The sequence below is a fragment of the Hemiscyllium ocellatum genome, chromosome 2, assembly GCF_020745735.1.
Source record: "Hemiscyllium ocellatum isolate sHemOce1 chromosome 2, sHemOce1.pat.X.cur, whole genome shotgun sequence".
NCBI classification, from domain to species: domain Eukaryota; kingdom Metazoa; phylum Chordata; class Chondrichthyes; order Orectolobiformes; family Hemiscylliidae; genus Hemiscyllium; species Hemiscyllium ocellatum.
In genome coordinates this window covers 97,714,739-97,738,760 of record NC_083402.1, presented here as the reverse complement: position 1 = coordinate 97,738,760, position 24,022 = coordinate 97,714,739, and the positions used below count along the sequence as shown (strand labels likewise).

The following is a 24,022-nucleotide window of genomic DNA, read 5'->3' as shown; positions in this document are numbered from 1 at the left end:
AAACAGTGAAGGGGAGGGCAGGGACTAAATCAAAATAGAGTTGGAGGGGGAAATGATGCACTCCACTCCCTGCGGCGCCCACCTCTCCCTGAACAACTAAGACTGCTGTTTATTTTTTTTCCTCTTTTTTTCCTCTTTTTTTTCTTTTTTCCTTTTTTTTTAAATTAACCCCCACACTACCGCCTAACTGCGGTAGTGCTTATTATTTTTAACCCCAGCACCCATGGTGTGTGTGCGCAGGTGTGAGACACAGTGAGAGACAAGGTGTACAAATCTTTATTCAATTTCCACCACCAGGAAAAGTAGGAAGACACCCGAGTGGCCTGTGACAAGCAGTGCCCTTCACATCAAATGGCAATGCTGTGTGATCAAAACAGTGAAGGGGAGGGCAAGGACTAAATTAAAATAGCGTTGGAGGGGGAAATGATGCACTCCACTCCCTGCGGCGCCCACCTCTCCCTGAACAACTAAGACTGCTGTTTTTTTTTTGTATATATATATTTTTTTTATATTAACCCCACACTATCGCCTAACTGCGGTAGTGCTTATTTTCCCCAGCACCCATGGTGTGTGTGTGCAGCTGTGAGACACAGTGAGAGACAAGGTGTACAAATCTTTATTCAATTTCCACCACCAGGAAAAGTAGGAAAACACCCGAGTGGCCAGTGACAAGCAGTGCCCTTCACATCAAAGGGCAATGCTGTGTGATCAAAACAGTGAAGGGGAGGGCAAGGACTAAATTAAAATAGCGTTGGAGGGGGAAATGATGCACTCCACTCCCTGCGGCGCCCACCTCTCCCTGAACAACTAAGACTGCTGTTTATATGTGTTAACCAGCACTCCTTGATTGGGTTTGTTAAGCTGGGCCAATCAGAAACACATATTCAATAAAATCTGCCGGGCCCCCATTCCAAGGATGATTAACCTAATAGAAAAGAAGGCCGTCCAACTCCTCAAGTCTTGTTGCCATATAATGTACCTCAGTTCCATTTGTTCCATCTCTTTTGATTGTTTTTCATTGTATAGTGATTAGGAGGATAAATCCTTGCTGATTTTCTCTTCATCCATTTGAGGCTACTGAGGACAATTTGATCTACCTATCATTTCCCTGCGCATGAGCAATGAAGTCACTGCAGACTAGGGATCAAATCCTGGTCTGCTCTGATTTAGATTGCTCAGTTGCATTTGAGATAGAGTTTGTTAACATACTATCTTCACCTAGGAGAAAGTGAGCACTGCAGGTGCTGGAGACTCAGAGTCGAAAAGGGTGGCACTGGATGCTGCAGGTCAGGCAGCATCTGAGGAGCAGGAGAATCAACGTTTTGGGCATAAGCCCATCATTGGGAATGTGAAGGGGGATGGGGAATGAGAGATAAATAGGGGTGGGGAGAAAGTAGGTGGGAATGTGATAGGTGGGTAATTATAATATACTGGTGGGGAGGGTAAAGAGGACATTTGGGAAGAAAGCTGGACAGATAGGACAGTTCAAGAGGAAGGTGCTGAGTTGGAGGGTTGGATCTGGTTTGAGATGGGGAGAGGGAAGATTTGGAAACTAGTCAAGTTGATGTTGATGCCAAGTGGTTGAAGGTCCCAAAGTGAATGATGAGGCATTCTTCCTTCCATTGGCAGGTGGCTTTGATTTGGCAGTGGAGGAGGCCCAGGACTTGCATGTCCTTGGGGGAGTGGGAAGTTGAATTGAAGTGGTCAACCACAGGGCGGTGGGGTTGTTTGGCATGTGTGTCCCAGAGATGTTCCCTAAAACATTTTGCAAGTTGGTGACCTGCCTCCCCAACGTAGAGGAGACCTCATTGAGAGCAACGGTCATGGTAGATAAGGTGGTTTGATGTGCAGGAAAATCTCTGTCGATGTGAAAAGATCCTTTGGGACTTTGGACGCTGGTGAGGGGGGAGGTGTGGGTGCAGGTTTTACACCTCAATTGGCAGTAAGGGTCGGTGCCGGCTGTAGAGCGTGGGTTAGTGGAGGGACGTGGGTCTAACAAGGGAGTCGCAGAGGGAATGGTCTATGTGGAACACAGATAGTGTTGAGGAGGAAAATATCTTTGGTGGTTGGGTCTGACTGTAACTGGCGGAGGGTAATCGCACGGAAGGTGACTGGGGGTTCTATTCTTGTTGTGGTTGGAGGGGAGGGATTCAGGGCAGAGGTGTGGGAAGATGCACTGGAGGGCATTGTTGATCACTTGGGAAGGGAAATTCCGTTCTCTGAAACAGGAGGACATCTGGGATGTCCTCGGAGCAGGCACAGTGGAGGCAGAAGAACTGGGAGTAAGGGATTGCGTTTTTATAGGAGTGGGGGTGGGAGAAGGTCTAGTCCAGGTTTCTGTGGGTATCAGTGGGTTTGAAATAGATGGCCGTGTTGAGTAAGTGGCTAGAGATAGAGATAGAGACAGAGAGGTTCAGGAAGGCAAGAAAGGTGTTGAAGATGGTCCATGTGAACTTGAGTTCAGAGCGAAAGGTATTGGTGAAGTTGATGTACCATTCAACATCCTTGAGAGCATGAGGTGGTGCTGACGCAGTCATCTATCTAGCAGAGGAAAAGGTGGGGTATCGTGCCAGTGTAACTGTGGAAGATTGACTGTTCCACATACCCTACAAAGAGGTAGGCATAGCCAAGGGGTCCATCTTGACCTGGTTAATCATTTGTAATTCTGTTGAGTGATTTTAAGAATGAATGTTTATGCTATTTTAATGAAGGCATTAATATATTTATTCTCATTGGATAGTTGATTTTATGAAAACAGATGACCATAGAATTTCATACAAAAGTGCACTACCTTCATTCATAAGATTTAGCAACTCTCCAGCTTAGACTTCCTCTGTTGTAAGGTAACATTGAATTTGGTGCCACTTGAGGTATTAAAAAGCATTACAGGGAACAAGCAAGATTATTAGCTGATGAAATTGATGAATTCCTGTTTTCAGCAGTTAAGTTAAAAAAGATAGTAATTCACATTTCAGTGATTGTACAGAAAGTAAAACAAAAATTAATTCATGCATGGGATTAATGGAGGAACTGAAATGTTATAATTTATTTTTAAAAAGGTTAGTTTTTATTATTCCAAAAAATCATCTGTATTTTAAAGTTTATTCTGAAGGAATGAGACTCACACTCCACAAAATGTTTCTCTCAGGATCAGAAAGGCAGTTTAGCAATAATTCTGATTTAGGAAGTTGTTAAAATTTGGGTTAATCAAGCAAAACTTTATATTTTCCTTAATTATAACAAAGCAAAAATTGTACTTAAAAGATTGAACTTCATGTCAAATGCTGAATGAAGACTGCAACAACATGTCCTCTGGAAGAATAAGACATCGTTGATAGCAACTTCCCGATTTCCACATTTAACTGTGTACATTCAGATTCCAGAAGCTGTTTCTGTTTCACAGTAATGCTGGCGAATTCTGATATTTTTACTACCATTACGACCACAAACTGCAAGCCAGTATTACACCATGTGATTTATATGTTGTAGAATGTACAGGAATAAGAACATGAAATTGAGCTTCTCAGAGCAATCAAACCATAACCCATTATGAGGTACATTATGTGGCAAATGAGCAGAAATCCTAATCTCATGTGCCCATGAAGAGTGCAAAACCATTATCCTCACCTACTTAGTTAGACTATTTGCGTTCCTTCATTTCTGTCTTATATCGTCCATTCTTTGTTTTTTGCTAAATAATATATAACTTTGTACTTTTGAGTGCTGACGATGTATTGATTTGAGACTGGCCAAATCGACTCCAGTTAGACTTTAGCCAAAGATTGAGATGTAACTTTGATGGGTTAGTCTAGGCTGGGTTCACACTCAGACTCAAAGAGGTGAACGGCTGGTATTGCTCAAATTGCACATCATACATTGAGAGTTTACAAAGTTAAAAATCACACAACACCAGGCTATAGTCCAACAGGTTTAATTGGAAGCACACTTGCTTTCGGAGCAACGCTCCTTCATCAGGTGATAGTCACTTTTATTATTTCCTTAATTAAATTCTGTCTGAAAATTACTTGTGGCATTTTTGAAATGTCATGTGTTGTTAAAATGAACTAAGACAATAAATCTGCAACCTAAATGTTCTTATGCAGAATATTGACAATTATTGTTAAAGACTACAGTCTATCAAGCAGTTGTGGGAATAATTGCATTTTTTAATGTAATCTAAAGACTTTTAGGTTAAATGAGGTTGTGAAGTTCTGATCTTATGAGTTTAAAATTCTCAGGCCTTTAAATGGCTTAATGATACAGAAGAATCTTCTTTGTCTTAAGTAACTCCTTGAAAGTCTTTGTTGTGCATTGCATAGACAACGACGATATCATAAATTACAGTTCCTGCTTTGTCAGTGCCTTGAATACTCAAATATTGCCGGTGGTTTGTGCTTTAGATACTGAAATGCCATCTTTGCTCCCACACATGATACTCTGTCTTCAAATACTCCCATGTAACTGATTGAATTTCATGATTAAAACCAACCCTAAGAAGGATTTTACATCCATATTAAGCATAATGGCAATGATTGAGAGGCTACTAAGTTCTTCCATATTCCAGTAATTCCTTTATTCCAACCTTCCCGTTTACAAGCAGTCTGTGCAATGCTTCCTAGACCAGCACAGACATGAGGTATGGGAGCAGAATTAGGGTATTTGGCCCAAAATGCATCAGCACTGAATTAAAGAGTTCTATGCCTCTAATCTGCCCTGTGCTAAGTTTCAAACATTGGTTCAACCGGTTCACAATTTCTCTGGATCCAGTTCAGGAAGTACTTCCCCGAGAGTTAATGCACCAATAAATTTAGCCTTTTACATGAGAACTAAGTTGCTAATAAGAGCCATATCCATTTAAATCCTGTTTCTGGTATTACAAAAATAAAAAAAAATTAGATTCATTCTTGAAAAATGCAAACATCAAAGTAATATGTTAACTTTCTCTATCTCCTAAATTAGCATAACATCTCAACATACAAATTCTCAACATAGAACATTTAATAATAATAGAAATTGGAAACTGTGGCCAGATTTCATTTTGAGGTCTTACTAAAGCTAAATGACCATCTTCAAGTCCTTTATGTGTTTCTGACACCAGCTGCTTACAAGTTAAGTCTTCAGTAGCTTCTGTAAACTGAAGCTAGGCTGAAATGTGATCCAACAGTCAGATCTAAGGCTGCAATTTGTCCATTATCTATTTGGTAATTGTAAAGGGATATAGATCAGCATTTTATATGGAAGTGCTCATTTAATTTCTAATTTAACAAGGATTGTTAACAATTTTACTAGTTATGTTCTAATTGATACAGATAGGAATTAATGCAACAGGCCCCAGAGGGTAAGATTTAAAATGTGAAGGAAAGAGGAGGGAAAATACACTTTTTTTTCTGAATAGTAAATTATCTTCTTTTAAAATATTTTATCTGCTAAGATTGAAAGTTGTTCATATGATCATTTTTAATGCATTCCTATGGGCAGTTGGTAACTTATTTTGCATGTAGCACAGCTAAACCTTGCATGAATAATTCCTCTAAATTAACAGCAAATTGACGTAAGTTCGTAAAAACTAAGCTACACTTAAGCTGTTCTTGTCTTGTACCAGTGGAATATGAAATTGTTTTGCATAACTAGTTATGAAATCTCCAAAATATTTATTCATGAAATTTGATATTAACCTGATTGGTGCAGTAGTCATTACTTGTTAATGGTATTGGTGCTGCTTGGATGCTGAGCTGTGACTTCAAATTTCTTTGCTTCAGATTAGTTGATGACCATAATATTTATGAATTTTCTTTTATTATTAAATTAACAGAAAAAGTTAAGGTTTTGTTTTAACATTGCGGCTGCCAGCTGAATTCTGCTTGATATGATAAAAGTAACACTTCCTCTTTCCAGGCTATTTTTAGTACTGGTATGCTTTCACAACACTTTTAATCCTTCTGTAAATGATGTTACGTATGATTATAAGGAACTGAATTACACCTATGTTGTAGCTCCTTTTGGGGAGTTAGGGGGTAAATAACAGTGCATGTTGTGCTCAGTAAGCTACTTCATTATGTGCATCAGCCAAATAATTAAACGTTTAAAATATTTTAAATATACTACATTAGGTTTTTTAGATTAGACACCCCTACAGTGTGGAAACAGGCCCTTCAGCCCAACAAGTCAACACCGATCCTCCAAAGAGTAACTCGCCCTCTGACTAATCGGGGCAGCACAGTGGCTCAGTGGTTAGCACTGTTGCCTCACAGTACCTAGAACATAGAAGGATACAGCGCAGTACAGGCCCTTCGGCCCTCGATGTTGCGCCGACCGAATCCTACCTAACCTATACTAGCCCAATAACTTCCAAATGCCTATCCAATGCCCGCTTAAATGACCATAAAGAAGGAGAGTTCACCACTGATACGGGCAGGGCATTCCATGAACTCACAACCCGCTGTGTGAAGAATCTACCCCTAACATCTGTCCTATACCTACCACCCCTTAATTTAAAGCTATGTCCCCTAGTAACACCTGACTCCATTAGCGGTAAAAGGTTCTTAGTATCTACCCTATCTAAACCCCTAATCATCTTATACACTTCTATCAGATCTCCCCTAAACCTTCTCTTCTCCAATGAGAACAGCCCCAAGTGCCTCAGCCTTTCCTCATAAGATTTTCCTACCATTCCAGGCAACATCCTGGTAAACCTCCTCTGCACTCGTTCTAAAGCTTCCACATCCTTCCTATAGTATGGCGACCAAAACTGCACACAATACTCCAGATGAGGCCGCACCAGAGTCTTATACAACTGCAACATGACCTCAGGACTCCGGAACTCAATTCCTCTGCCAATAAAGCCCAGTACACCATATGCCTTCCTCACAGCACTATTTACCTGGGACCCACGTTTGATTTCAGCCTCGGGCGACTGTCTGTGTAAAGTTTGCACATTCTCCCTGTGGCTGCGTGAATTTCCTCCAGACACTCCGGTTTCCTCCCACAGTCCCAAGATGATCAGGTTAGGTGAATTGGTCATGCTAAGCTGCCCATAGAGTTACGTGCATTAGTCAGGGGTAAATATGGGGAATGAGTCTGGGTGGGTTACTCTTCGAAGGGTAGGTGTGGACTAGTTGGGCCGAAGGGCCTGTTTCCATACTGCAGGGAATCTAATTTAATGCAGTTAACACTATGGGCAATTTAGCATGGCCAATTCACATAACCTGCACATCTTTGGACTGTGATAGGAAACCAGAGTACATGGAGGATACCCACGCAGACACGGGGAGAATGTGCAAATTCCACATGGTCACCCAAGGTGAGAATCGAATCTGGGTCCCTGGTGCTGAGAGGCTGCAATGCTAACCACTGAGCCACCATGCTGCCCCTTTGGCTGGGCAGCATTAGTTCCAGTTTGCTCCAGTTCTCTGAATGTGCCAACTTTAACTATCCCTAAGGAGCTACGGTAATTTTCAGCATTTTAAAAAAAAATCTGTAATTCCACTAAAACAATCTCACGTATAGTCTAGGGAGTCAGCAGTAAGCATGCAGTTGCCATCAGGAAATCTTAGTATATTGCTGTCACATTTTAAAAAAAATCTTCAAGAAATAAAACACAACAATAGAACAGCTACAACGTCAGGGTTCTGTTGGATTTCAAATTTATTTATATTCTAAAATTTAGTTAGTTCAAGCATTTAGGTGTCCTGTAGTAAATAATGCAACTGAAAGATGTCAATTATTGTCAAAGAACAATTTAAAGATATGAAGAACTCCTGCCTTCTTTTTCTGACAGAACTTAAAGATCACCAATAACTGAGATTTACTTTGGAAAACAGGAAAGTATTTTGGGCATTTTGAAGTACAAGTAATACACATAGAAAACACTAACTAATTTATTAACCTTGAAGGATTGAGAAATATAAAGCTCATTTTGATTAGGGAATTAAAAAACTCAAATTCAGCAAACTTAGAAACATAGCCCAAATTTTGACCTGAGAGTTATTCTCTCTGCACTACTCTCAAGAAATTTGGTTTTTCCAAGCCAAGGTCATGGTATATGATGCATTCTGCTCATTACAGCATGTGCATGCACAGAGGTGATGTCAGTTGATTTTATTACTAGAGGGCTGGGGGAAAGATATCTTGTGAAAGTGTCAACCAACATTGGATTTGTAGCACCATATACTCTTTCCTTCTAGATTAAACTTCAGTAAGTTGGTGTTATTTTTGTATCGATTGTATTTGACTAAAATCCTGAGTTAGCACTAACTCAACAAAGATGCTATATTTGCATTTCCCAAACATACAAAGTATCAGTGAATTTGAAGCAAGAAACCAAATTAGATTAGATTACTTACAGCGTGGAAACAGGCCTTTGGCCCAACAAGTCCACACCAACCCACCTAAGCACAAACCCACCCAGACCCATTCCCCTACATTTACCCTTCACCTAACACTACGGGCAATTTAGCATGGCCAATTCACCTAACCTGCATATCTTTGGACTGTGGGAGGAAACTGGTGCACCCAGAGGAAGCCCACACAGACACAGGGAGTATGTGCAAACTCCACACAGACAGTTGCCCGAGGCAGGAATTGAACCCAGGTTTCTGGCGCTGTGAGGCAGCAGTACTAACCACTGTGCCACCATACCGCCTTATATTTCTCAATCCTTGAAATTAACTACTGAAGTGCTCATCTGCGCTGTATTTTTGTTTTACTGATAATGAATAATTGAAAATGATAGCCCTTAAAAAGGTTGCAGCATTTTAATAAATTATCTCCTTACACTGATGATGTTGCATTTTGTTTTATAAGCTTCGAAATTTATTCACTTCCTTTGACATTTAAGTAGTACTAACGAGGTAACAATGGGGAGTGATGCAGAATGGAGATAGACCCTATTGTATCAGATTGCAGAAAAGGCTGTAAATTTTGCTCTTATGCATGGGGTCAAGTTAGAGATAGATCAAGCAGTTAAGCAAAAATGAATAAAGTTTCGATGGCAAATTGACCCAGGTTTACTTCCGCACCCCACTAGCATTTCATTAGATTGTGAATGCTGTGACTTAGGAATAGCAATCAGACTTAAGCTTTTCTTTTAAGGGACAATTCTTGGCATAGTTTAGAACATGAATAGGAAAGAATAATGGGTTATCAAACCTTCATGCCAACCCAATGTCAGCTTAGTGCTAACTCATGCCAATTCATCAACTCCTCTTTGCCATAATGATTTCCTTCCAACTCACCAAATATTCAACATGGACGTATGTCAGGAGCCAAGCTGAGATGAAATAATGTTCTCGATACCTACTAAACAATTTCACTATATAGTAGAAATCTTCTTAGTCATGACAGCTCATTCAATACATTTGAATCTTCACAAGTAATTTAGCACTAATAGAAACAAATGTATGCATTCATTACCATACATCTAAGATAGCCAGCCCTTTAATAACCTCATTGAGTTGTCAACCAATTTGTGTCTCATACTTATGAAATACCTGCACAGAGGCCAATGTCCCGTCACTAAATCACCCTTTATTTACTAGTGCATAATACACTGGTTGTGGTCAGCCAGCTCGGAGTCAGACTTTAACTGAGCAGATTCTAATTTCCTGGTTGTATTTTTTTTCTTTACTTTAAAAACCTGCGCAATGCTGCCAAACAGCAGTAGTGCCTATTTTCTCCCAGCACCTAGTGTTTTGTGTGTGTAGGTGTAGGACACAGTGAAGAAACATCAAGCTTTATTACCATTCCACCACCAGGAAGAAAATCTCCAAGTGGTTAGTGACAAGCAAGCCCCTATTCTAAAGGGCATGCCAACGTGAGCAAGCAAATGAACGGTAGAGTCTGGATTAAATCAAAATAGAATTGAAGGGGAAATAAAACACTCCATGCCCCGCAGTACTCACCTCTCCCTGAAGACCTCGAGAGTATTGATGCACATCATGTTCTCCATCTTCAGGAATAGCCGGTTGCAAACATAACTGCGAAAGAGGAGTAGGCAATCAGCCATAACAACCCCCTTCACAGCCTGCTGCCTGGACCTATTAATGGACAGCCTGGCCAGGTTCAGGATCAGATCCATGAGGAGATCCTTTCCTGTCCGCATTGGGTGCCCAAAGACCAAGAGCATGGGACTGAAGTGCAAACAAAAGGCAGGGGTGAAGGTTTTTCAGATAACTAAACAGAGAATGAAGTGCCAGCACCCAACATATACATGGTCCACAACGCCACAGAACAAACAGTTGGGAATCCTTGAGCCACTGCAATCTGCAGTTGCATGACAATGGTGCATGTAGCACCCTTTACCCCAGATCCCCAAAGGAAAGAGAGAGGACTCCCACATTGAGAACCATCCACTGGGGATCATCCATCGCCAGGAGGTAAGTGGGCATGCCAAGGCATGTCCGGGTGGTGGAAGAGGGAAAAGAAATAGATGGTGTGCAGGGTCTGCCGATTTACATCTTCGAACAAGACAAAAGTAGAATTCTGGAAGCAGCTCAGGTTGTGGGGTACATACTCCCGTGAGAAATATGGGATCCTGGGGCCAATGTGAAATTCCATCCAAGCAGGTAACGTGCTGACAGGATTCCACTGCACACCTAGTAAATTGGATACAAAATTGGCTTGATGGTAGGAAGCAGAGTGTAATAGTGGAAGGATGCTTGTCAGATTTGAGGCCTGTGACTAGTGGAGTGCCTTAGGGGGTGCTGCTGGCCCCATTATTCTTTGTTATCTATGTCAATGATTTGGATGAGAATGTACAAGCTATAATTAGTAAGTTTGCTGATGACAGAAAAGTAGGCAGTATCGTGGACAGTGAGAAAGGTTATCAGAAATTGCAGCAAGACCTTAATCAGCTGTGGAAATTCACTGAGAAATGGCAAATGAAGTTTAATATTGTTAAGTGTGAGGTCTTACATGTTGGAAAGTCAAATCAAGGTAGGAGTTTCATGGTAAATGGTGGGGACTTAAGGAGTGTAGTGGAGTGGAGGGATCTTGAATTCAGGTTCACAGTTCTCTGAAAGTGGAGTCATAGGTAGACAGGACAGTGAAGAAGCTTTTTGGCATGCTGGCCTTCATCAGTCAAGGCATTGAGTATAGAAGTTGGAAAGTTATGTTGCAATTGTACATTAAACTGGTGTTATTATACTGGAAAGAGTGCAAAAGATATTTATAAAAACGTTGCCTAGACTCAATGGTTTGAGTTATGGGGAGAGATTCAACAAGCTAGGAGTTTTTCTTTAGAGCATAGGACACTAAGAGAGGGGACCTTATGGAGGAGTATTCGATCAGGTGAAGCATGGATAGGGTGAATGCATTCAGTCTTTTTCCCAGGGTTGGGGAATTGACGTCAAGAGAGCATCAATTTAAGATTAGAATAAAAAGGTAACTGAGGGGCAACCTTTTTACACACAGGGTGGTATGCATTTGGAATGAGCTGCCAGAGGAAGTGGTTGAGGTAGATACATTAGCATCATTTAAAATGCATTTGGAGAAGTACATGGATAGGAAAGGATTAAAAGGATATGGGCCAAGTGCTAGGAAATGGGGTTAATATGGAGAGACATTTTGGCTAGCATGAACCAGTTTGGGTCAAAACGCCTGTCTCTGTGCCATAGGACTGTACGATGCTACGGCTGTATGACCTGAGTATCTTCCAATTGGTGCACAATGTCAGGTCCGAACATCTCCATTTTAAGGTGTTGAATGACAATGGCCGCGAGCCAGATGTCAACTATTGGCCTTTTTGCAAATCATGTCGCAGCATCCAGCCGAGGCCCTGGCACCCTTGCAGCCATAGGGCACCCCCCCTCCCAACTCCTCCACCTCCACTCTGACAGCCACTTGAGCCAAAAACATAAAATAAGATCTTTAAGAAAACTAAAAAGGAAGGGCCCATGCCCACAATACATGGTCCACAGATCCCACAACACAAACAATTGGGCTGGGAGTCTGTGAACCATTACAACCTACCATTACACAAAACTGCTGCATGCAATACCCTCCACCCTGATCACCAAAGGTAAGGGGAAGGGCCCCTACGTAGAGAGCCCTCCACTGGGGATCTCTATTATCCAGTGGAGATAAAACACTCCATGCCTTACAGTACCCACTTCTTCCTGAAGACACTCCTTTTTTTTGGAGGCAGTGCTAATCTCCAGTTTTTTTTTGTAAACCTCCATTCTACCATCAAACAGCGGTCATGCTTATTTCTCCCCAGCACCCATGTTGCGTGCATGTAGGTGTAGGACACAATGAAGAAACAAGTGCAAAAATCTCTATTCTTATTCCCCCATCAGGAAGGAAAAAAAAACACCCAAGTGACCAGTGACAAGCAGTGTCCTTCTCTTCAAGGGCAATGCCTACGTGAAAGAAAAAGTGAAGGGGTAGGCAAGAGTTATATCAAAATAGAATTGGAGGGGGAAATAAAACACTCCATGCCCTGCAGTGCCCAACTCTCCCTTAAGGCTCTTTTTTTGAACTGAGGATTTTTGAATCCCTGCCTTTTTTTTTGTCATGCCTGTGTAGTTTTAGGATGCAGTGAAAAAACAAAAAGTGCCGAAAACTTTATTCATATTCCGCCACCTGGAAATAAAAGTGCCTGAGTGGCCAGTGACAAGCAGTGCCCTTCTCTTCAAGGATAATGCCTAAGTGAGTGAAAAAGTGAAAGGGAGGGCAGGGTTTATATCAAAATGAAGTTGGCGGAAGAAACAAAATACTCCGCAGTGCCTACAATGGATCTCCTAGTTATAGTTTTTTTCAGAGGCCAGTACATAGTCACTAAGTCACCTTTACTTACGGGCTGTGGTCAGTCAACTCTGAATCAGTCCCTGAAGTGAGTAGATTCTGAATCCACTGTTTATAATTTTTTAATCTCCTGGTTATACTTTTTAAAAATTCCCCACATTACTGCCAAGCAACAGTAGTGCTCGTTTTCCCAACAACCATAGCACATGTGGAGGTGTAGAATAAAGAAATATCCAGTGCAGAAAATGTTATTTATATACCACCACCAGGTAGAAAATAAAATACACCCAAATAGCAGGTGACAAGCTGAGTCCTTCTCTTCAAGGGCAATGCCTACATGAACGAAAAAGTGAATGGGAGAGCATAACAAAAAAAAAGCTGGCAGGGTAAACAAAGCACTCAATGCTTCATGATGCCCGCCTGTCCCTGAAGGCTCTTCTGGTTATACATTATTTTCTTGACATGGAGAGATTCTGAATCCCTATTTATACATTTTTTTGAAAATCCCCCACATTATGGTCAAACAGCAGTAGTGCTTATTTCTCCCCAGGACCCATGCTATAGGGCACAGTGAAGAAACAATGAGTGCAGAAAACTTTATTCATATTCCACCACCTGGAAGAAAAAGCACCTGAGTGGCCAGTGGCAGTCAGTGCCCTTGTCTTCAAAGGCAATGCCTATGTAAGCAGAAAAGGGAAGGGGGAGGCAGAGTTTATATCAAAATAATATTGGCAGGAGAAACAAAACAGTCCACACCTCACAGGGTCCACCTCTTCCTGAAGGCTCTCCTGGTTATATTTTTTTCAGAGATTGATATACCACTACCAAGTCACCCTTTTTTGCTGTCTTTGGTCAGGAAGCTTGGAGTGAGTCCCTGAGGTTAGGAGATTCTGAATCCCCTGTTTATTTCTTTAATCTCCTGGTTACTTTTTTCTTGAAATCCCCCACACTACTGCCAAACAGCAACAATGCTTATTTCTCCCCAGCACCCATGTAATGTGTATGTAGGTTTTGGATACTGTGAAGAAATACTGAGTGTAGAAAGCATTATTCACATTCCACCACCAGGAAGAAAACACACAAGTGACCAATGACAATCAGGGCCCTGCTTTTCAAGGGCAATGCCTAAGTGAATGCAAAAATGGAGAGGAAGGTGGGGATTGAATCAAAATAGAGTTGGTGGGGGAACAAAATACTCCACACCCCACTGTGCCCATCTCTCCCTGAAGGATCTCCTGGTTAAACTTTTTTTTTAGATTCTAATCTCCTGGTTATATTTTTTGTTTCCCTCAAGTCTCCCACACTGCTACCAAACAGCAGTAGTGCTCATTTCTCCCAGCACCCATGTCATGTGCGTGTAGATGTAGGACACTGTGAAAAAACGAGTGCAGAAAACTTTTTTCCACCATCAGGAATAAAACACTCCAGTGGCCAGTGACACACAGTGCACTTCTCTTCAAGAGCAATGCATAAGTGAACAAAAAACTGAAGGGGAGGGTAGGGATTAAATCAAAGTAGAATTGGAGGGCTGAATAAAACACTCAACCCTCTACAGTATCCACCTCTTCCTGAACGGCTCAATTTAAAGCTTATGTCCCTTTGTGCCAGCCATCACCATCCAAGGAAAAAGGCTCTCACTGTCCACACTATCTAACCCTCAGAATCTCTTATATGTCTCTATTAAGTCACCTCTCAATCTTCTTCTCTCTTAACAAAAATAGCGTCAAGTCCCTCAGTCTTTCCTCATAAGACCTTCCCTCTATACCAGGCAAAATCCTAATAAATCTCCTCTGAGCCCTTTCCATAGCTTCCCCATCCTTCCTATAATGTGCTGACCAGAACTGCACGCAGTACTCCAAGTACGGCTGCAACAGTTTTTTTTTTCAGCTGTAGCATGACCTCGTGTCTCCAAAACTGAATCCCTCTACCAATAAAAGCTAACACACCATATACCTTCTCAACAACCCTATCAACCTGGGTAGAAACACTCAGGGATCTTTGTACATGGACACAGAGATCTCTCTGTTCATCTACACTACCAAAAATCTTATCATTAGCCCAGTATTCTTTATTTCTGTTGCTCCTTCCAAAGTGAATCATTTTTCCACATTAAACTCCATTTGCCACCTCTCAGTCCAGCTCTGCAGCTTACCTATTTCCCTCTGCAACCTGCAACATCCTTCAGCACTATCCACAACTCGATTGACCTTCATGTCATCTGCAAATTTATTAACCCATCCTTCTACACCATCATCTAGGTCACTTATAAAAATGACAAACAGCAGTGGCCTCAAAACAGATCTTTGCGGCATACCACTAGGAGTGAACCCCAGGATGAACATTTCCCATCAACTATCACCCTCTGTCTTCTTTCAGCTAGCCAATTTCTGATCCAAGTCTCTAAATAACCCTCAATTCAAGGCCTCCATATTTTGCGCAATAACCTACCATGGGGAACCTTATCAAATGCCTTACTGAAATCCATATACACCACATCAATTGCTTTACATACATCCACCTCTTTGGTCACATTCTCAAAGAACTCATTTGTGAGGCATGACCCACCCTTCACAAAACCATGTTGACAATCCCTAATTAACATATTCCTTTCTAGAGATTATAAATAGCCTTTTCCAACACATTACCCACAATTGAATTAAGGCTCACTGGTCTATAATTGCCAAGTTGTCTCTACTTCCCTTCTTGAACAAGGGGACAACATTTGCTATCCTCTAGTCTCGTGGTACTATTCCTCTAGACAATGACAACATAAAGATCAAAGCCAAAGGCTCTGCAATCTCCTTCTTGGCTTCCCAAAGAACAAGGATAAATCCCATCTGGCCCCGGGGACTTAACTAATTTCACACTTTCCAGAATTGTTAACACCTCCTCCTTGTAAACCTCAATCCCATCTAGTTTAGTAGCCTGTATCTCAGCATACTCCTCAACAACATTGTCTTTTTCCGGTGTGAATACTGTCAAAAAATATTCATTTAGTGCTTCCCCATCTCTTCGGACTCCATGCACAACTTTCTGCTACTATCCTTGACTGGCCCTAATCTTTTTCTCATCATTCTTTTATTCTTGATACACCTATAGAAAACTTTAGGATTTTCCTTAATCCTATCCACCAACAACTTCTCATGTCCCCTCCTGGCTCTTCTTAGCTCTCTCTTTAGGTCTTCCATGACTACCTTGTAATTTTCAAGCACCCTAACTGAGCTTTCACTCTCATCCTAACATAAGACGACTTCTTCCACTTGACAAGAGTTTCAAATTCTTTCTGAACTGAGGAGTTTCTGAATCCCCTGTTTTATTTATATATATATTTTAATACCCCACACTACTGCTAAACAGCACTAGTGCTCATTAGTCCCTAACACCTGTGTTGTGTGCATGTAGGTAGGGCACAATGAAGAAACATCAAGTGCAGAAAACATAATTTGTGTTCCACCACCAGGAAAATAACACTCGATTGGCCCATGACAAGCAGTGCCCTTCTCTTCAAGGGCAATTCCTTAGTAAATGAAAAGAGGGTGGTGGTGGTGTGGGGGGGAGGTGGTTGGTGGGGATGGTAGTAGGGATCCTAGCAAAACAGAGTTGGCAGGAGAAACAGAGCACTCCACACCCGACGGTGCCCACCTTTCCCTGAAGGCTCTCCTGGTTATTTTTTTTTCAGTTAATCTCTCACTACTGCCTAACAGGAATGGTGTTTATTTCTCCCCAGCACCCAATGTTGAGTGCATGTAGTTGAGGATGAAAACAGCTGAGTAGCCAGTGAAGAGCAATGTCCTTCTCTTCGAAGGCAAACCCAGGTGAAAGAAAAAGTGAAAGGGGGAGGGGTAAGATTAGATTAGATTAGACTTACAGTGTGGAAACAGGCCCTTCGGCCCAACAAGTCCACACCGACCCGCCGAAGCGAAACCCACCCATACCCCTACATTTACCCCTTACCTAACACTACGGGCAATTTAGCATGGCCAATTCACCTGACCCGCACATCTTTGGACTGTGGGAGGAAACCGGAGCACCCGGAGGAAACCCACGCAGACACGGGGAGAACGTGCAAACTCCACACAGTCAGTCACCTGAGGTTATATCAAAATACAATTGGAGGATTCTGAATCCCCTGTTTATTTTTTTTATTCACCCACACTTCAGTGCAAATAACTTTGTTCATATAGCACCACCAGGTAGAAAATAAAGCACACCTGAGTGGCCAGTGAGAAGCACTATCATTCTCTTCAAGAGAAATGCCTATATGAATGAAAAATTGAATGGGAGAGCAGGAGTTATAACAAAATAAAGTTGGCTAGGGAAACAAAACATTCCATGCTTCATGATGCCCACCTTTCCCTGAAGTCTCTCCTGGTTGTACTTCTTTTAACTGTGGAGATTCTGAATTCCCTGTTTATATTTTTTTGAAAATCCCTCTTATTTTGGCCAGTGACAAGCAGTGTTCTTCTCTTCAAGGGCAATGCCTGAGTGAACGAAAAAGTGAAAGGGTGCTTCCCTAGCAGTAGTGCTGATCTCTGCCCAGTCCCCATGTGATGTGTATGTAGGTGTAGGACACAGTGAAGAAACAATGAGTGCAGAAAACTTTATTCATGTCCCACCACCAGCAAAAAAAAACATCTGAGTAGCGAATTGCAATCAATACCTTTCCTTCAAGGGCAAAGCCTACGTGAACGAAAAAGGGAAGGGGTGGACAGAGTTTGTATCAAAAAAAGAGTTGACAAGGAAAACAAAGCACTCCATACCTCGCAAGGTCCACCTGTCCCTGAAGGCTGTCCTGTTTTGTTTTCAGAGCCTAGTATACTACCACCAAGTGCTCCTTTTATTTCTGGCTGTGGTCAGGCAGCTCAGAGTGAGTCCCTGAAGTGAAGAGATTTTGAATCTCCTGTGTTTTATTTAATCTCCTGGTTACTTTTTTAAAAATCTTCCACTCTACTGCCATTTCTCCCAGCGCCCATGTCATGTGCATGTAAGTGTAGAATACTGTGAAGAAATAATGAGTGCAGAAAACTTTATTGCACCACCAGGAAGAAAACACTTGAATGGCCAGTGACAAGCAGTGCGCTTCTCTTCAAGAGCAATGATTAAGTGAGCGAAAAAGTGAAGTAGTCTGCAGATGTTATTATCAAAATGGAATTGAAGGGGGAAATAAAACACTCCACGACCTGCAGTGCCAAATGACCATTCGGTGACCCTGAATGCTTTTCCAGTTTTTTTTTCTGAACTGAGGATTTTCTGAATCCCCAGTTTCTATATGTATATATTTTTTAATCCCCATACTACTGCCGAACAGCAGCAGTGCTCATTACTCCCCAGCACCCAGCTCATGTGCCCCTAGGTGTCGGACACAGTGAAGAAATTGCAAGTGCAGAAAACGTCATTTGTACTCCACCACCAGGAGAAAAGCACTCGAGTGGCCAGTGAGAAACAGTGCCCTTCTCTTCAAGGGCAATGTCTAAGTGAACAAAAAAGTGAAAAGGAGAGTAGGGATTAAATCACAATAAAATTGGAGGGGGAAATGAAACCCACCATGCTTCACAGTGCCCACTTCTTCCTAAAGGCTGTCCTGGTTATCTTTTCTTTCTTTTTCCAAACCCCCACACTCCTGCCAGATGCGGCAGTGCTTATTTTTCCCCAGCACTCGTGCTGTGTGTGTACAGGTGTTGGACACAGTGAAGACAGTGACAAATGCAAAAAACTTCATTGACATTTCACCACCAGGAAGAAAAGAACCACCCAAGCGGCCAGTGACAAGCAGTGCCCTTCTCATTAAAGGGCAATGCATAAGTGTTTGAGAAAGTGAAAAGGAGGGCTGGGATGAAATCAAAATAGAATCAGAGAGGGAAATAAAACACTCCACGACCCGCAGTATCCACCTCTCCCTAAACGCTCTCATAGTTTTATTTCTTTTTCCTTTTTTTTACTTCTTTTTTCATATATATATATATATATATATATATATAACTCTCACACTACCGCCTATGCGCGGAACCATATTGTGTGTGTGCAGGTGTAGGACACAGTGAAGAACAACAAGTGCGTAAATCTTTATTTGTATTTCACCACCAGGAAGAAAGCAAGAACCTGAGTGAACAGTAACAAACAGCGCTCTTCTCAATAAAGGGCAATGATGAGTGATCAAAAAAGTGAAGAAGAGGGCTGGGATTAAGTCAAAATAGAATCAGAGGGGGAAATAAAACACTGCACATCTCGCAGTGCCCACCTCTCCCTGAGGACTCTCCTAGTTATTCTTTTCCTACCACGGAATCTGTCCCCTAAACTGAGGAGACTCTAAATCTCCTGGTTATTTTCCTGATTTGGAGATGCCGGTGTTGGACTGGGGTGCACACAGTTAAAAATCACACAACATCAGGTTATAGTCAAACAGATTTAATTGGAAGCACACTAGCTTTCAGAGCAACGCTCCTTTTTTTTCCTGTTTCTTTACCCCCACACAACTGCCTAACTGTGGTAGTGCTTATATTTTTCCCAGCACCCATGTGGCGTGTGTGCAGGTGTGAGACACAGTGAAAGACAACAGATGTACAAATCTTTATTCAATTCCCACCACCAGGAAGAAAGAAAACACTGGGGTGGCCAGTGATAAGCAATGCCGTTTCATGATCAAAAAAATGAAGGGAAGGGTAGGGACTAAATCAAAATACAACACTCCACAACCCGCGGTGCCCACCTCTCCTCGAAGGCTTTCCTAGTTATATTGGTCAGCCAAGACATTACTGATTGCCCGAGGTGAACAACTCCAGTCTAGAACCTCAGTTGATGAGGTACATCTAGTTCCAATCACTGGACGATGCTATTGATAAATTTTAAAAAGCAGCTAAGCAATAATGAAGTTTAAAGAGAGTATTTACTACGTCAACAAACAGCTATTGAAATTGTTAGAACTAATTCTTTTAAACTCTAACAGAAAAAAATCATGAACATTTACAAGTTCTCTAAAAAGGTCATAACTTGCATTCTGTAAGATAAGACCCTTGTAATAGGTCTCTTTGAATTCAGTTGGCTGAATATTTAGAAACAGGTCCAACAAGTCCACACCGACCCACTGAAGCGCAACCCACCCAGACCCATTCTCCTACAGTTACCCCTTCACCTAACGCTACGGGTAATTTAGCATGGCCAATTCACCTAACCTGCACATTTTTGGACTGTGGGAGGAAACCGGAGCACCCAGAGGAAACCCACGCAGACATGGGGAAAATGTGCAAACTCCACACAGTTAGTCGCATGAGGCAGGAATGGAACCCGGATCTCTGGCGCTGTGAGGCAGCAGTGCTAACCACTGTGCCACTGTGCCGCCCTACCTCTGATGAAAATGCTTTCTGCTAGAAATTACAACAAGACTCCAAATTCAATGTATATTTGCTAGTTTGGATGTGCCACAGCGTGACTGAGAAAATCCAGGGCTTAAAAAGGTCCAAAGCTTTTTCATTAAAGGAAGATTTCCCATTGTTTTTAATTCGTAACTGCATGAAGAGAAGTAAAATAATTCCCAACAACAAAATTTGTTGGAGAAACCCCACAGGTCCAGCAGCATTTATGAAGAAACAAAGTTAATAAGACCATAAGACATAGGAGTGGAAGTAAGGCCATTCGGCCCATCGAGTCCACTCCGCCATTCAATCATGGCTGATGGGCATTTCAACTCCACTTACCCGCATTCTCCCCGTAGCCCTTAAATGTTTCAAGTTCAGTATGACTCTTCTGACATTTCTCCAGAAGTTTCAGTTTTTAGCATATTTTCAGCAACCACAGTACTTTGCTTTTATTGGAAAAGATTCTGATTGCTATCACTGTTGAGCACAGTTAATGTACAGACAGATTAATTTTGCATCTTCTGAACTATAATAGTTATTGTGGAGTTAGGTTCAGAAATGTTTTAGAAGGTAATAGAGACATATTTCTCTCTTGTGGAGAACAAATTAATAATTCTTTCTACAGATTTTAACAGCCAATTATGATGGTTCGGCTCTTTTTATTTGTGAAACATAGCTTTGTTAATAGAAATGGGCATTCATGTGATACTTGTATGAATTAAGTGAGAAGTCACAGACACTAGATTATAGTTCAATAGGTTCACTTGAAATCAGAAGCTTTCAGAATGTTGCTCCTTCATCAGGTGAAGTCACTTCACTTAAGATGGCACCATGAGACGCAACATTGTAAACTTTTCACTGTATTCTTGTAGTTCTGTATTTGAGTACATTTATCAATAAAACCTAAAGCCTAAACCTAGCTGTTATAACTGGTAAGGATTTACCTGTGGAGTATAGTATTTGTGTGTAATGGCTCCATGTTTGCATGGATAAAGAAAATCCTAATTTAGAGCTCTCAAAGATAGTGGAATCAAGGGTTATGGAGATAAGGCAGGAAGCAGATACTGATTAGGAATGATCAGCCATGATCACATTGAATGGTGGTGCAGGCTCAAAGGGCTGAATGGCCTACTCCTGCACCTATTGTCTATTGTCTATTAAATTCCAAAATGAATCCACCTTTAATGAATCCACTTCCAAAAATGAGATATATTCTTTTAACTAAAATTGACACTTACACATATAAAGGATCTTGGTTAATGCGATGTATGCAGATTATCTCTAGTAATGTACATTCAGCAATGATTAATATCAGCTTTTAAAGTAAATACATGATTCCACAAGATGACAGCACATTCATAGAATCATAGAATCCCTACAGCATGGAAGCAGGTAATTTCCATTTGTTCTTTCACTTGAGAGGAAGTCAAAATGTCCTTCAATCTTCAAAGAGTAAACCATGCACCAAATAGTGAGAAGAAATCCTATGAAAAACAAACATTATCCCTTGAGGACACTGCATAATGCTTTGACTCATTCAATTTATCTTTTGCCTCCAAATGATTGATCATATGTTCTTGAACTTCAGCACAGGTTCATGAAATCTCTAGCATTTGTACCATTGACTTCAGCTGGAACCATTAGTTGAGAGCAAAAACAGTCAGTCATTGTCAGCATTATCCTTGCAATCGCACATCGGAACATTCGTTAAGTAAGAACTCTGTGAAATTCTCAGTGAGTCCACTGGTGGCATCTTTTTGCAGTACATTAGCTGTGGTAGTCCAGTGCTGACAAAACCAGCCATTTTTCATCTGACCTTTCCTATTTCTGTCTTTAGGTGAGCTCAATTCAGAACCAAATGCAGTCCAAAGGTGGTTATGTAGGTCCGCCTATACCAGTTAATGTTCAGATGCAGCTTGTGGACACAAAGGCTGGATAACACTTAAATGAAACCTGTGTAAGTACAAAGCCTTAATCATCCAGAGTGAATATAATTGCCTCATCAAAACCAGATGTCACAACTATAATGCAAGGAAATGCAGCAGGTTCTGGAAATCTGAAATAAAAATTGAAAGTACTGACAGGATGCAGAGATGGCAGATGGAGTTCAACCTGGATAAATGTGAGGTGATGCATTTTGGAAGGTCAAATTTGAAAGCTGAGTACAAGATTAAGGATAGGATTCTTGGCAGTGTGGAGGAACAGAGGGATTTTGGGGTGCAGATACATAGATCCCTTAAAATGGCCACCCAAGTGGACAGAGTTGTTAAGAAAGCATATGGTGTTTTGGCTTTCATTAACAGGAGGATTGAGTTGAAGAGTCGTGAGATCTTGTTGCAGCTCTGTAAAACTTTGGTTAGACCGCACTTGGAATACTGCGTCCAGTTCTGGTCGCCCTATTATAAGAAAGATGTGGATGCTTTGGAGAGGGTTCAGAGGAGGTTTACTGTTGACTGAGCTAGGACTTTTTTCATTGGAGAAAAGGAGGAGAAGAGGGGACCTAATTGAGGTATATAAGATAATGAGAGGCATAGATAGAGTCAATAGCCAGAGACTATTTCCCAGGGCAGAAATGGCTAACACGAGGGGTCATAGTTTTAAGCTGGTTGGAGGAAAGTATAGAGGGGATGTCAGAGGCGGGTTCTTTACACAGAGAGTTGTGAGAGCATGGAATGCATTGCCAGCAGCAGTTGTGGAGGCAGGGTCATTGGAGACATTTAAGAGACTCCTGGACATGCATATGGTCACAGAAATTTGAGGGTGCATACATGAGGATCAGTGGTCGGCACAACATCGTGGGCTGAAGGGCCTATTCTGTGCTGTACTGTTCTATGTTCTACTGAGAAGCTCAGTGGGTCTAGGGGAGAGAAATGCAGTGTTAAACATTTTGTGTCCAGGTTTGGTTCCAAAGAAGCATCACGCTGGACTCAAAATGTTAATTTTTTTTCTTTACTCATAGTTGCTGCCAGACTTGCTCAGTTTCTCCAGAACATCCAGTCTTTTTTATTTCTGGATAATACAGTGGATGAAGAGAAAATAACTCCACAATTTTACAAATTGTGCTAGATATTGCAACTGTGATAAGCATATGACATAGAAAATGCAATGTTCAGTTTGAGACATTGAAAAACAGAATGCTTAGGATTGAACTTAGTTGCACTCAACTGAGTTAAATGCAGACTCCAGAACATTCTCTCAGGATTGCCATTTGTAATCTGAGGAAGTTCATGTGAGATACTATCAAAAGACCATAAGTTCCCGAATTAATGCGCATTGATTTCCAATAGAATTCCATTTTATGTAACCTGCCCTTGGAGCCCTGTCTTTATGTGACTGGTCCAGTTGAGTTTCTAGACAGTGGTAACCCCAAGGATGTTGACAGTGATGGTAACATCATTGAATGTCAAGGGGGCAAACACCTTATTGGAGGTGGTCATTGCCTGGCATTTGTGTGGTGTGAATAGTACTTGCCACTTGTCATTCCAAGCCTGGATGTTATCTAGATTTTGTTATAGAGTCATAAAGCCATACAACATGGAAACAGACCCTTTGGTCCAACTCATGCATGCTGACCAGATTTCTTAAACGAACTATTCCTGTTTGCTTGCATTTGGCCCATATCCCTCGAAACATTTTCTATCCAGTTATCTGTCCAAATGTCTTTTAAATATTGTAATTGTACCTGCCTCTGTCACCATCTCTATGTGGAAAAAGTTGCCCCTCAGATCCCTTTTGACTCCTCTCAACTTCAACATATGCCAACTAGTTTTGAACTCCTCTACCTTGTGGAAAATACCTTGGCTATTCACTATATGCCCTGCATGATTTTGTAAACTTCTGTGTGGTCACCCCTTACATGATCCAGGGATAAAGGTCCCAGCCTATCTAGCCTCCCCTTATAACTCAAATTCTCCAATTCAATAACATCC

At 41.4% G+C, this 24,022-nt stretch overlaps 1 protein-coding gene across 3 annotated transcripts in view; it reads left to right on the top strand.

Moving 5' to 3' along the window:
* cdc42se2 (CDC42 small effector 2) overlaps nt 1–24,022 on the top strand; it is an 88,571-nt gene that overhangs the window by 58,662 nt on the left and 5,887 nt on the right. For all 3 annotated transcript variants that reach the window (XM_060845481.1, XM_060845472.1, XM_060845491.1), the window contains exon 4: nt 21,931–22,050. In XM_060845481.1, coding sequence (XP_060701464.1) covers nt 21,931–22,032 — 102 coding nt within the window. In that variant the 3' untranslated portion in view covers nt 22,033–22,050. The remainder of the gene's footprint in view (nt 1–21,930; nt 22,051–24,022) is intronic.